Source organism: Sinohyriopsis cumingii, chromosome 4 (assembly GCF_028554795.1).
Source record: "Sinohyriopsis cumingii isolate HCF-2022 chromosome 4, ASM2855479v2, whole genome shotgun sequence".
NCBI classification, from domain to species: Eukaryota; Metazoa; Mollusca; class Bivalvia; order Unionida; family Unionidae; genus Sinohyriopsis; species Sinohyriopsis cumingii.
In genome coordinates, this window is record NC_142964.1 from 81,631,652 (window position 1) to 81,647,432 (window position 15,781).

The 15,781-nt window shown below is 36.1% G+C and overlaps 1 protein-coding gene across 3 annotated transcripts in view; it reads right to left on the reverse strand.

Moving 5' to 3' along the window:
- LOC149801542 (tRNA (guanine(26)-N(2))-dimethyltransferase-like) overlaps window positions 1–6,715 on the reverse strand; it is a 46,422-nt gene extending 39,707 nt beyond the window's left edge. The window contains exons 1-2 of one of the 3 annotated variants that reach the window (XM_089955736.1): window positions 6,652–6,715; window positions 2,278–2,381 (exon numbers count right to left, since the gene is read on the reverse strand). In XM_089955736.1, the coding sequence (XP_089811862.1) occupies window positions 2,278–2,381; window positions 6,652–6,671 (124 nt within the window). In that variant the 5' untranslated portion in view covers window positions 6,672–6,715. Of the gene's footprint in view, window positions 1–2,277; window positions 2,382–6,426; window positions 6,548–6,651 lie in introns of those variants that run through there. The other 2 variants (XM_089955735.1, XM_089955737.1) reach the window with 2 other exon arrangements.
- Between the last annotated feature and the right edge of the window lie 9,066 nt (window positions 6,716–15,781).

Genomic DNA, 15,781 nt, shown 5'->3' on the forward strand with positions numbered 1-15,781 from the left:
ATTTTATCGGTCCATCAACTTATATCCTCAGACACGATAACGGGGATGATGGTAGGCATATTGCTCCATACAACGTAAATATCGCATCGGTGATAGCAATCAATCTAGTGTGTGATGTTATCGAAGGGAGTTACCAGGTAGATACCAATCAATCAAATCAAGCTCAACAGGGATATATCCTTTATTCATTTTCACCAACAGCCCCTCCGGGATTTTTAATCGTTGAGAATCCGATTAATCCGGTCTATATGCGATGCCATGATCGGTTTTTAACGAGAATTAATTTTAAACTCACCGATCAGTCAAATAACCTAATTGATCTACAGGAGGAGGAGTTAGTGATCACTCTGTTTGTAAGATCATTGTAAATAACCACTTAGCAGCAGAGGGGGCGATGACATCGACGCGGTCGTCGATGTGCTTACCGGACGCTGACGACGCTGGGGATCGGCGCGCAGAAGGTGTTAATTAAACCAAATGACGTCACCATCGTGTAGGATGGACCGTCGTCGTTTTTTTTTTACCAGGCGCTGACGACACTAGATCGTTGAGTGCAGAAAGTAATAATTAAGCAAAATAACGATTGGACAAAATGTCCGATTCGCCCCCTCTGCTGCTCCATCCTCCAAAATATAAAAAACATACATTTTAACAACTGTAATGGACTACCTGCTATATGATGAGTGAGATTAAAGAGATGATGATGCAAATGACAAACACAACTATTAATTGCTTTATTTTTATTTCATCTGATGATGTGAATTTATACATGATATATAGTGGCAGTCAGAAAGGTGAATGAAATTAGGTCTAAAACTTCGTCAAGCTGCCAATGTGCTTGTAACTCATGTGATGCTCATATCTTTGCTGCCAGCAACAGCATTGGTCATTAATTCACTGGTATTGACAGGTGTTAGGGTTTAAGTGACATACATCAATATGTTAATTATTACTGAACCATCAACAACAAAACCTCTAAAGGTGATATTGATAGGTGTAGGATTTTGATAAATTACAGCTGTAGATTAGTGACATTATGAATTTTGAAAGTGTATTCTTTCCAATTACACTTATAGATTACTGCATTCGTACGTGAAAATATGAAAAGTCATACAGTATTACTCTAAAAAATGAGTTTATATTTTCCCATACAAATGCAGCAACCTTGTTACCACATACTCATTACATTTTCCTACCTAAGGCTCAATAATAAAGGAACACATAACCAGAAACAAAGTAATTGAATTTATGCTGTATTTCAAAATAAATACACAACCGTCAATACACTGTAACAATATTAATGCACACATAGCACTGTCCAGCAACCTCTGAACTTCATTGCATGATCGACATTAGTTTTAAACAATTCTTGTTTGGTTGCTTGAAATAGGTATTTAAAGTCATATTTTGAATGAATGCACATTGAAAAAACTTTTTCAGTTGGTCTGGAATGGATGGATTTTGTTTTTCTTTTGATCCTTTTCTGCTTATGATGGACTGGATTTACTGAGTCAACTCAGTGTAGTAAGGAGAATGTGAATTCAGTTGGAAATTTAGCCAAAATTACAGTACAATTTCAGTGTGTATCAGGTTTTCCATATGTTATGTCATTCGGATTTGAAGAATTAAGAAAGCATATTTTGAGGAAATTCAAGATGCACAAATTTAAGTATATTTATTACTATTCTTATTACCAGCTAAAGAAGACATATGTTTATGCCCTGTCACCTGCAATGCTTGCTGTTGGGGGGACCCCAGCTATGTCCTGTATCGTACAGCATATGTCATCTATTTCTAGACTAACATCGTATCAATATAGTTAAATTTCTACTTACTTGTTACACTTAACATATTCAAAGAGATTACAAATATTTAACCAAATTTATCTAATAATCAATTTATAAATTTTTAACTCACTGAAGGCATTTTTTTTATTGACACTCCTGCCATTAACACTATGTATGCATACTACGAATATGTCAAGTGATTTCATACACTCCATCCTAAATTCCATATACCCTGGAAAAACTGCATATGCCACATCCAATGCATAGGCTATCAAACATATAATATCATGAAATTTCTCAATAAAGGAGGATGAATATCATGTAACCACAGACACCTGGGCAGTGATTAATATGAAATAAAAATTATTTCATGTAAAATATAAATGTGCAGTTTGTATTAAACATTTCTGCAATCAACAGCATGTGGATGTAAAATCACTATTTGTTAATGAAGCAAATCAACTATAAACAAATGAATTCAATAACTCACTAAGATATGACAATGATGATGATCCACTCAAAATCCTTAGACAACTGGGCAATCTTTGCAATGTAAGGCTACATGTACATCCTTTCCAAACAGTGCCAAACAATCTGAAATAAAAGAATCAAGATTGACTGATTTTGTATTGGGTATAAAGCAATTTCTAAAACTTGTACAACATACTCCTCAGATTGCTAACATGTCAGCATTACAGCAGGAGTCATTTTTACCAACAACATGCAATCACAATATCAAGACAAAAGGATTAATCAAGACAAATGGTGTGCAAATTATATAGTCGGTTTCAAAATAATTTCTGCACAATAAATGATACAATGTCATGATACACACACGCACAGTTTCTAATGGAGAAATAATTTTTTGAATTAGCACCAACAAGGGGTGCACAGCAGTCAAATTAAGGGAAGAATTACTGGAACTCTGCAATCCTGCACTCAATGTGCAACATTATCACACAGTGGCTTTTCTAAGATCTATAACGACTATAAAAAATTGTAGTGGCTAAAAAATTTGAGAAAAAGCTTTTCTAAATAAAAAAATCTTACTCATGTCATGTTAATGAACACGTTTTTCAAAACAGCTTCAAGAATATTTGTCAGAAAGATCAGAAAATCAATCAGATCTATAATGTTGTGCAATGGCATGTTCAATCAATGCCTGTCAAGCTCAGCTTCTTCCTAGCAATCATCCACTCTTTGAGATTTGTAAAAACATGATTTAATCGGAACAGGTCGTTTCTGTGTCATTGACAGCTGCATACAGCCATTTGCATATGTAAACACTGCAGCCTGTTTTACTTTATTCAAACAAATCTGAACTACTGTACTGTATTTTATAAGCCAAATAATTTAGAAAAGAAATAAAAGCCTGGAAGAAGTTATTTTGGCTTATCTGCATGACAAGGTCTAAACTTTAACAGTTTTAATTTTCTTGTTGACTATCGGTATATACTGTTATTGCAGATTGCCAAATATGAGATCACAGTGACATGCCTGACCTGACCCCCCAGGACCTCCTCTAATGAAACCCAGTGTGAAGATGATCACTCATTCAGCTGGATTAGCAATAACAAGATTTTTCAAACAGGCTGTACTTATGGGTTGGCTTATGTGAAGGTTATGCACTTTTTCAGGTTTTACCTTGTTATGTATATTTGTTTGTTTGTTAGTTTAATTTTTTTTATTCCATTACATCTTACTGCAATGTAATATTGTATGCTGGACTTGACCTTGTCCAAATCTGAGTTCATTTCTGCTTGACCTGATTGATTTTTTTTATTTCATTTATGTAAACAACTAATAATAGCTTCATTATTCTCGATGTGTATGAGCTTATTATCAAGAATATTATTCAGGTAAACAATAAGGATTAATCAGAGTCAGAGTTTTGGAGATTGCTAAGTGAATTTTGAAGGCTATTGTGTTGTAAATAAACAAGGCTCATTAGATCATTCTAGAAGGTTATTTTCCATTAGGCAATGGTTGATTTTAGAAAATGCTAATTGTGACCAGAGGTAAAGGAAAGAACTGTATTACCTTGTGACTGTCAGGATTTTACCATTTGTGCTTTAACATCTAGCACATTAGGTTGTATTATGTTATGACCAGTTTGGGCTGAATTTTATTTTCTTCAAATTATTGAATTCAAGTAATTTCTTTGGAAATATAAAAGTGCTCTGACAAAGTTCTTGGATAAAGACATTCATTGGAATTTATACTGAATTCAAACCTGAAATAATATTTCTGTGATTCAACAAGAGACTGCTGACACATCAGCACTTTGCAGACTATAACAGACATGTCATTGCCTTCAATTTTGGATCTCTTCGGGACTTGAACTGAGTTTTGTTCAGGGCTTTTTATTACTAGGACTTGTGTCTTTAATTCTTGGATTATTTTTTAATTAATATGCAGTACAGTAAGTTCTTTTTTTCTCATTTTTCACTTTTTAATCGAAGGAAATAAATTATTTGTTAAATTTTACAAAGCTTGTTGTTTCCACTCTTTTTTGTTACTTATTTTAAGAGCACAGACTCGTAACAACCTATTCTGTTGGGGGGACAACTTATACATGAATGGGCCTAAACGAGAGTATATACATTAAGTTTGAAGAATGGCACACCTTTCTGCTTCTCTTGCGCAACATAAATTTATACTATTATTACAATGAAAAATCATAACCTTTGTGATCTAGTCAGTTAAATTTCAAATGACAGCTGCTGGTATTTAAATAATGAAAAAAAAAGATTTAGACTTAAATACAAACCAAGTACTGAAAAAAATGGTATTAAGCCACCTACAACAACCACTCACACTATAAAATTAAGACAAATGGATACTGTTCTTTTGCCTACCAGGGCTCAACTACCTGGAACAAATTGCCTCTTGAAGTCAGACACAGTGAAACTGTGATCAATTCAAGAGTGCTCTTAAAACTTAAAAAATTTAAAGAACAAACTCAAGACTTAACAATGTTTCCTTCCCTGAATTACTTTTAGCGTGTTTTTGTTTGTCATTTTGTAATTTCATGGTGTTTGTGTTAACTAATATTATAAAGTGCTTCAGCTTCTAAACATTAAGGGCTGCACTAAGTTCTCATCATCATCACAGCTATTATTATTATTATTACATCACATTGACACCATCTCTATATAGGACCAACTAGACATCATGAGAAGTTTCAAGATGGCCAGTGTGGTGGCCATATTGGATACCAGTTCAGCACCATTTTCACATAGGACCAACTAAACATAACAAAAAGTCTTTAAGTTTTAAAAAAAAACAAGTTGTTATGACCATCTATTCAGAAGGAATAGTGATAACAAGCTTTTCAAGATGGCCAATGTGGCATCTATATTGGACATAAAGTCAGCACCATTTTCATTCATGACTGAGTGGCACCAATTTTATTTATGACAAGTGTAAGCCTTAATCTAATTAGCTTTAAAATATCACTTGACAGGAAAAGTAATCAGACATTCACACTGACTAGAACTGATACACACCAACAGCTGGTTTATGTTAGACGTTCAATAGGGTTTAAGTTCCACAGGCAAATACTTTCAGGGCCATTTGGTCGCCTCTTTCTAACTGTACTAATCTCTTGTATTTAATAAAAATAGTACAGATTGCATTCTGGAGTTATTCTTCGATAACAATAACATTACACTATACATCATATTAAGTGTTTTGGTGAAAAGACAATATGACCTTCTGTTGAGTAGCAGCAATAACAAGATTGCATATTCACACTATATTTATTCTGGACTATCTAGACCATAGAATGAATGTGTAAATTTCATGGCAATCATCCATGTAGTTTAGGAGTAACAATAACAAGCTTGTGTTTGCAGGCAGCTGACCAAAAACAGACTACAAATCATCTCCCTCTCAATGACACTTGATTAGTGCATGCTTGCTAGGGTTATAAACAGTAAGCACACCCACTTTATCAACACGATGTCACTCCATGGTGATTGTTGGAATGTGACTCAGTGAGAAAACTTTGGTGTCCAGAGCTAGCCTATTCTCGTAAAGAAGTCGTACTAACGCCGCCAGAATGCACGGAGACATGGTAGGGGTACTCTGTCTTAATACCCTCCTAGTCCTACAATGTAATATACCATGATATGTATGTTGTTTGGGTCGAACTAAACAACATAATAAGAGTGTACACGTTTTACAACACAGGACTAAATACTCTCTATGCTTTCTCCACTTACAGTATAATGCACGAGTAGACCTACATGTAAGACATGACGCTGATGTTTATGTTTTGGGCACCTAAACAAAATCAACATGTGCTATGTCTTACATGTCGGACTAAATGCACGAGCAAACAAAATTATATATCATGTGCTGTACAGAAGATAATACCAGTAACCTTAAAGAGAAACTGCTAGTAAAAAAGCAAAATTTTGCAACTTCATTTTGTCCCAACTTGTCAAAAATAACATGAAATAAAATCAAAGAATTAAATGCATGTCCCCGAGTACAGTAAGCATTACTGTAATGACCAGAAAATATAGAAAATTCGTCCCGGATAAAATCTTGTACATAGCTATGATTAAAGTTAGTTTGGGAACGCTTTTTTCTGTAATTCTGTTTAATGTCCATCTTTAAAATTCAAGCATACATCAAATATTTCATATCAACCCTGATTCTTTCAAATAATTGGTCTTGCTGTTGAATGTTTGCTTTCTTATCATACTACTTCGGCAAGGCTTGTGGGGAGGGAGGCACCGTCGATATCAATCGGATCACCTCTGCTACTTCTATGGGACATGTCTATTTGGACGGGCACCGTACACATTAACCACGAGGTATCACGGTACCAATTGTTTTTGTGAAATAAATATACTTTCTATCCTGCCTCAGCATGCATGTCACACTGTCATAGAGAACAATGCTAGATTGTCAATTTGAAAAGGACAAAACCATGTACTCCATTACATTTAAGAGAGATAACTCTGCTGGAACTAGACAGGGGTAAGAGTTATCTAGTCACAACAGACAGTTTCAGCCATGTGTACCACATTTTCAAAATATAAAAAAAATAGGATCTAGATCGGAATTAATATAATCTCACATGTTGCCAAGAGGCTTAACTTTTTTTAAAGCCTAACAGAAAATACAACTCTTACATAATGCACCAATCACAGCTAGTGTTGTTATGCTCCGCCCACATGGACTTGCACAATTTTAAAGACTATTCGCGCGATCGTTGTGCATAAGCAGCAGGGAGGGTGAACAGACTATTTTGTAGAAGCGTCCAAATACCGAAATAAGGTGGCAGGGTCCAGTTTCGTAAATTGGCCCCTGGCAAATTTCTTAACTTAAGGCTATGGTGTGACTTTTTCAGCTATTATTGTATACTAATTATAGATATGGATATATTTGTGAACTAGGTGTTTCGGGCTTGTGTTGTTCTTGAAATTGATGTCGGGCTAGCTACGATGTCGTAGCCTCAACTTGATATTGTTATGGTTGAGGCTTCGAACTGATCCCATATCATGTAATGGAGCAAAAAATATCATCACTAAAGTCAGAAAAACAAACAGTATAGAAATCAACTACATAAGTATAATCATGTTTTGAAAGAAGTTTGGCCTATTTTGAATTTATTAAGCCCTTACACGATAAAATAAATTGGCATGGTTACTCTAACCTTATACTGTCCGCCATGACAGATAACGCGAGACTCTCGCCGTGACCCCTTTTCTACGTAGGGCTTGCCAGACCATATTTTGGATATTCTACGCTATATTATTATCAATCAAGTGTGAATAATCGCTTCTTGGTGAATTTCAAAATTGCTGATAAACCGTATTTACTTTTAATGCGCAGAATTTCTGACCCAAACGGCGCCAAATTTTTACTACGATTTGTTTACATTTCCAAATAAGGCGTCAATGTCCTTTTATGGCACACAAACAAACGAGGCTGAGAACGGAAGTAATCATTATTTGAAATAATATGGCGGACGATCTAAACGAAAATATCGGCTAAAAAAGGTAAACGAGATTTTACAACTATTTCTACAATGATTTTCGATACTTCCGGTATTAAATAAGAGGACTACTCAATTTATTGGATTATATGCAAGGAATTTGTTTAAAGTGTTATTTTTAGGCTAAAAGAGCGCCGGGTGTGAATCACACCCGGCTTGCTCCATTGACAGTATATGATCATGTTAGTACCCTGTCCACGAGGTACGAGTAAGGGTACTAATATTAGTACTAATGCCAGGCATGTACACCTTCCATAGTTGCTCTGCGGTATGTTGCTAAGGCAAGTAGAGTATCTCAAAAACGGCTTGGATGACAACATTTTGAATTGCATCAAACTATTTAGTAGACAATGTTTTTCAAAATTTTCATCCAGGGAAAGATCTTGCGTTTGCACTGTGAGTACCACATGCTGTCAAAAATGGCCTTTGGATGTGAAAAATGCATGTATAAAACAGGGGTTGGTGTGCATAAACTTCTGCTATCAACTGCCATTGACTTCTCTGGTCAAGTGAATACTATTCTTATGCTTTGTTTTGATATAGGTATCTAAAAATAGATATAGGTATCTAAAAATATGGACCATTTTGACCTCACTTGTGTATTTGATTTTTTATGACTTTTTATACTAGGTCGCTGATTGCAGTATTAAATTTGTACATAAAAACTGGTCCCTGCCCCCTAAGCCTTCCTAAAAAAAAGGGATTAATAACTTTAAAAATCAAAATAACTAACTTCACTGAGGGTTCTCTCCGAGAGATCCTTAAAGAGTTTCCCTCTTGGGGGTTAGTCCATGTTATTTCTAACTGAAAAACACTTCGCGAGCAATTACATTACAAAAACGAACCAACTTGAGGTCGCACCCCCACCCCACCCCGCTGCTATTAATTTATCCAAAATTTTTATCACGTCCGATTCAATATCGTGTTCGAGGATCATGTAAGATTATTGTTATAAATCCATGCGGAGTAGCTTGCGCTCGTGAAAAAAAAAAGTTTCTAAATGTATTTATATCCACGTCACCGCCACACCAAGTTTGATGAATATTTCGCAACGTATGAGTATCGACTCCATTAAACACAACTAAAATATTACAGTTGTCTCTGATCACTTTTGGTATTTGTGTGTATCGATGAGTAACATAAATCACATCAGTGTTTTTGTCTACCTCGAGAAAAAATCCTAGCTGAATTTGATTGTTTGTCCAGCATCACATCATCATATACGACCAAATTATTAATAAATCCGTCTATGGAATCTACTGACGGTGCTTCATCAATATCGGTTATAAACTCGATAACATAGTTATCTTTGTCCAATAATCTTGCTTTTTCATTAAAATTTTTAAGTACATCATAACATCGTTGATCATCAAGTGATGGTGCTACCAAATACATCTTATCCCATTTTAGCCATCTCATTATAAGATTAAGCAACAGTTGCGTATTACCACTTCCAGATGGCCCTATTATTATCATTCTGATGGAATTCGGTAACGCAGGATGGTGTTTGACAGGTTCTGAGAAATCAATTATATCCATATTATATAAATACATGAATCTATATTGTTTACGTTGTAGAACTAAAAACCCAACTAATGATCTGTCTACGGTTACAACAATAAATGCGAGAATAGCATATGGTGGAAAATGTGCTGATGTAACAGAAAAAAGTTTTATTTTTTACCTAAAAAAGATGGTGGTGATATTGCTAAATTAATGTTAAAGTTCCCAGGCACTCCCTGGGCTAAATACCCAGGAGAAAAACATCTACCAGGATGTAATTATTGCGGTCCTGGTACTCGACTCAATATCAGGCTTGATAATCAGGATCAACCAAAACCAGGTGAGTATCCAATAAACGCTATTGATAAAGCATGTAATGTTCATGATGTAGCTTATAAAAGTAATAATCTGCAGCATAGACACATAGCAGATGTAAAATTAATTCACGCGCTAAATTCCATTACGAATAAATCCTTCAAAGAATCACTGGCTAATTGGTTAGTGAGATCCGCGATGAAAGGTAAATTAGCTCTAGGTGCTGGTAATTAATTATAATGGAATCGATTTATTATTCTCCAGGAGGATACTGGATGGGTAAAGCAACGATTAGTAAACTCACCGAAGCAGCAAAAGTTACACATGTTACTGCTAAAAAAAATGGTTATCCCGATAGGCAATGTGGCAAATCTATCTACCGCCACATAAGCAAATAAGATTTGCACATTTTGATGTTAGTGTTCCTAATGAAGTTCATCAAGCTGATATATTATTTCTACCATATGATACCGTTAAAATCCAAAGACGTCAAATAACATATAAATACGCGCTAACTGTAGTTGATGTTGCAAGTAGATACAAAGATGCAGAACCATTATCAACTAAAACATCATCTGAAGTAGCCGATGCGTTTGAACGAATTTCACAGTTATTACAGGTTGATCCTGGCAAGCAATTTCTTGGTCCAGTATCATCGTTGATGAAGCGACATAACGTCACCATCAGACGAGGACATACTGCAATTCATCGTGATCAGACAGTTGTTGAACGATTTAATCGAACACTTGCTGAGCGGTTATTTTGATATCAATACGCGAAGTAATTTATTCAAGACAAGAGATATCGCGAATGGGTTGCAAGATTACCAAATGTGATAGCCACGTTAAATAATGAAATAACTCGAACAACCAGCATGAAACCCATTCATGCAATTACAACAACAAAAAAACACCTACACAATGACGTGATTTTTCAACACAGCCAGTATTAGGTAATACCACTGTAAGATATTTCTATGAGCCCGGTGAACTTGAAGGTGGTAAAAAAAAAGAGCGACTGATCCTATTTGGAGTATTACGACGCACAAGATATCTAGCGTAGTAAGTTCTACTGGTAGACCCGCAATCTACAGACTGGATTCAACTGCTCCTCAACGTGGATTTGTATGTGAACAATTACAAATAATTCCCGAGGACACACAATTACCACCGCAATCACTTAACTAGCACCCCTACTACGATTACAGTCAAGACAGGTCAACATCGTGTTTTCGCGTGTATGACCAAGACGGTTATTTTTTCTATCTACGGTAAATTTTCTTGGATCATTTTTCAGATACCGCCATAACATTATACAATTACAACTTGCACAATGATTATTCTGCTGCTGTTTCAGCGCATTAATAAATTCAACGTCGAGATCAAAGTCGCGTTGTTTTTTTTATTTTTTTTTATTTGTCATTTTGTTTATAAGCAGCCAATTTTTTTTCTTATTATATCGGTGTCAATATCATCATTGATCACTGACGAGTCCATGACGATTCTCCGCAGATGAGATATTCTTCTGACTCTCGACACTGCAAGATAAGCTAAGTTCGACCATTCGATACGATTGTCAACGATCCAAACAACTGTATCAGTAATAGTTAATCCTTGAGATGAGTGAATCGTCATCGAGTATCCAAGCGTCCACGGGGATTTATCAGCGCATAGCGCATCTTCAACAACATTGACATCAACTGCGACAATATCATTCAACACAAGATTCTGTTTCTCGGTCTGTCCTTGTATATCAACGTCAATATTTTGCCATCGCGTATCTGCTGGTCGATAACATAACGGAACTGGCAACGTTGGAAACTTCTCTCGTTGTAACTGAAACAACTCCCGTTAAAGTGTATCACGAACTAACTTTCTACTTGCAACTATCAAATCATTTGGTCTCCACGTTTGCAGAAAGTCGTTCATTGAAGTTTCTGAAATCATTTTACGCATAATTTCACATTGAATTTTATTCGGTTGTAGTCTTATTAATTTTTTTAACTCACTTAATTCTGCATCAAGTGCTCTATGATCATCAGTTATTTCTTCATAGTAATCAACGAAATTTTTCAGCCAATCATGTGGAGATGGTCCAACTACGGGTGGTGGTTGACCATGATCGCCACACATTATCACAGCAGTATTTTTTGTTAATAACCAATCAAGAAATGTTTTTTGATGTTTCTGATGATAATGAACATATTTCATTGCAAACGATAATCCTCGGAATATATTTTTCTCCCATCCTCGAAGAAGTCCATGCGTCACCCTTCCATCGGAAGAAGCTATGATAAGTACACGATTGTACTCCTCGTTGTTTCATCTCTCGCGCGAGTATGTGTGTATGTGTTAGCACGATCATATCTGAGTTCTGAAATAGTTCGATCGCTCGAGTGGTTTTACCAGAACCTCTAGGTCGGTTTAGTTAAACTGTCTTGTGTCTGGTTATTGGATCATATACCGATGGTGCAGACGATAGCTTTACTGTTTGATGTTTTTTACAATAAATATTTTTAACCGCAACATCAGCGGATTCGGAATAATTAAGTATATTTTCTTTTTTTATTCTCCACGAACCCCACGATGCACAAGTGTCTATATTTAATTTTTCCAACAATCCTAAATATTTTTTATTGATATAAAACGAATCCGTAGCGACTCTGACAGCAAACTCAGAAACCTTGTTTATCATCGATAATAGATTTATCGAAACGTACGCTAACATTGATGATCTTAAATGAGTATATTGAGGTGACTCACCGTCCATATAGCTCACAATTGTGCCTAATTTAGTTCCATCTGGTGAGAAAGCTATTTATCGACTTATAAATGTGTTTCTATTCGTTGTATCAGTGATTATAAAATCTAACTCAGCATCATCCTTAATCAATCTTGTACAATTCGTTTATGATCATATGATTCTCCTTGGGTGAATTTACCGATTATTTTTCTACCAAGGTCCTTCGTAATTTTATTCTCATAATCAGTTATATCGGGGTTTTTATCATCGAAATATTCCTTTTGTTGTGGTAACCAAACTTCGGTTCGTTTCCGATATGATATAATTGCTTCACTTACAATCAACGATATTATTATTTTACAATCAAGCATATATCGTAATAGTACTATTGGTACCCAACATTTTTTCTGAAAAATGCCTACCAAACCAAACATAACAAATCGTATGGAGATCTTTAGCAAACTCGAATGACTCGAAACGTCACTACCCCCAAGCGCGCCAAACACCATTAGGTTGCGCTCCTGTGATTCTGCTCTGGCTTTTGCCTGAAACGCTATTAATATATGTCGTGGTGCTGACACCCCCTGCTGCAGGCCCGGCCCAAGGATGTGCGGGGCCCAAGGCAGCAAAAGCGATAAGCGGTCTGCAAGCAAAACAATTGCATTGAGGATTTGATTTCCTGAAAGCGCGGGGCCCGAGGCGGTTATCTCTTTCGCCTTGCCCTAGGGCCGGGCCTTCCCTGCTATGTTGCTATCTGCCATATGAATAAATCAGCATTAATTGGAGCACTGTCTATGGTGATCGTCAACCATGACAACGTTGACTTACCACCGCTATCCATGAAAAAGAACAGCCGTTGCTCTTCGGTCAGCGACGGTGTTATTGTTGGCATCCTAAACGAAAGTTTTGTCATTATTACTTTACCAACATCAACCCAAGCAGCACGCCAGATTGCATCATTGTCGGTGGCTTTTCTCACAAGTACCACGGTGTGTTCAGCGCCAAAATATAACGTTTCTAACATGTCTGCAGAATCCAAAAGATATGTGATAGTGGAATTACACATGAACATTCTCCATACCATTTAACATTAATTGACATGATGAAAATTCCAGGTTGTAATTGTTGTCATTTATTGATAGTACTGTGTTGATAGTTCCAGTCCCCGCAGCGTGTCTTACATCACATGTTGTTCTGTTTCTGTTATCGGGATGATAAATGGCATCCTTTGTGAACATCATTGACGGACTAGCTGACGTCGAGTAATCATCGCTGTATCTTGCAAGGCCGAGCATCGTCGAAGTAAATATCAACATATTCGAGACATGATTCAATATTCTTTCCGTCAATAATGTATGTGACACTGTTAAATAACGTCATGTCACCATTATTAACAAAACCAACTCTAACACCAGCGCCGTATGCTGTATCATCGGTTTTCACAAGTTTACCTTCTACTTCAATGAATGTCTCTGCGGGCAAGAAATATCTACTTGTATCATGAACTTGCAGTTCAGTTCGTCCTGGCGCGTTAGGTACATGTGCATCATACGAATAATATTGATAATCACGTATCTATTCATCCTTAAGAACTGGGGGCATCCATGTCAAATGCAGGATCAGAGATACATGCTTGAACATTTTATTATTAATTCATTATTGTCTAACACGAAGACTACTTCCCGCTACTAGACTTGCGGTTATATTTTTCTCTCTGTCCGATTTTGATAGTGGTACGGATGCACCAGCTAATTCTTTCAACCGTTCGTTTGCAGCTTGATTCTTTACTTTACTGACACTTTCTGGCATCACATCAGTGCTTGGAAGTGTAACTGGCTGTGGTGTTTTCGTCTGTGTGTTAATCGTGCTAGTCGTTCCTTGATCGCAGAAAATGCTTTACTAGCAGTATCACCCACAGTACTAATACCTGTATCACGAACAACATCACTAGCTTTCATTCCTAGTTGCTTTACAATCGATATCGCTTTTGGATAGACTCTGAGCAACATCACCGAGTCCATTTCGTTGGATCGCTTTGTATACAGGCAACGGTGAATTTATCACTTTGACCAGAGTAGGACGACGTTGAGTATTGTGTATAATCATGTTATTTTTCCTGTCAGTGATCTATTGTGATCAATTACCGTAATAACCGTCGGCAATTTCATCGATAAGTTATCAATAAACATTAATATCCATAGCCCCACCAGTAAATAATCAATGTCAAATAGAAGCTGCTTCATTGATAATTTCTGGGGAATTATTACCAGCTTGTTGCCCCCCAATTAATATCCCTAGTCGATCAACGTCAGCAAGACGTTACTGGAGCACGGGGTAACAAGACCACTGCCCCCCGTACTGGTACCAGGCATGTCAAAACCACTTCCAGTGGCACTAGGATCAAGATCAACAGTATACGGCCATTCTGGCTGAGGTGATCTCAAAGTTGTGGATCTCTTTCTGCTTCTATTGTTTCCTTCCTTGTTACAGGCCGAGTTTTACACCTGATTTTTTATTTTCTTCTCGTGCTTTTTCAGAGATAAAAGTTATCCAACCAAAGACAGGTGTATTTTCTATGTTTATCACATTTTAAAAAGTCATTAAAATACAAAACATGATATAGATATGAATTAACATAATCTCACATGTTATCAATAGACTCAACTTACATTTAAGCCCGACAGAATCTACATCTCTTACATAATGCACCAATTATTTTGCTATAATTTATAGTTTTGTTTATTTCTGAATACAATGCAACATTAATCTCCGACCACCTGGGGTTGTGCAATTTTTACCATTATGGGGGCGTTGTACAGATATTATGAATTTCTACTTTCTTAGAAAGTAACATATGCAAGGAGAAATGATTTGCATTTGCAACATTTACAGTAGAGAAAATGTTGGCATACCTCTACGTTACCTTTATGTTCTGTGGTTAAATTTTCTTTGGGTATTATGGAAATTGTACACGACATAAGCACAGTTAACTATACTCCCATGTGGTCTAAAATCAGCCTTAATTAGTCTTTATCTTTAGAAATTATTAAAATAGGGAAAAATTAATTTTGTCAGATTAGAAAATACCAACTTTTGAAAGTGTAATGAATGAATTACAAAATAAGTTTTGTTAAAGTTACATCTGAAGTCCTGGAGGTGACAATGATGAAGCGGAGCTAGAATTTTCATAGATGCACATCTAAAGTAAGGCCAAGCTGTTTACTCTCCAACCCAAATTATACCCATCAACCATACACAACATAAAGGGAATTAAAGTTATTTTGACAGTATCTGAGATTATAACAATGTCTGTTTAATAGTTGGTATAAACAAGTGTGGAACATATGTACATATCATCCCACCCACCCCTATGCAAAATACGAAACTATAGATCGCCACCTAAGGGTCTGAACCTCAAGTT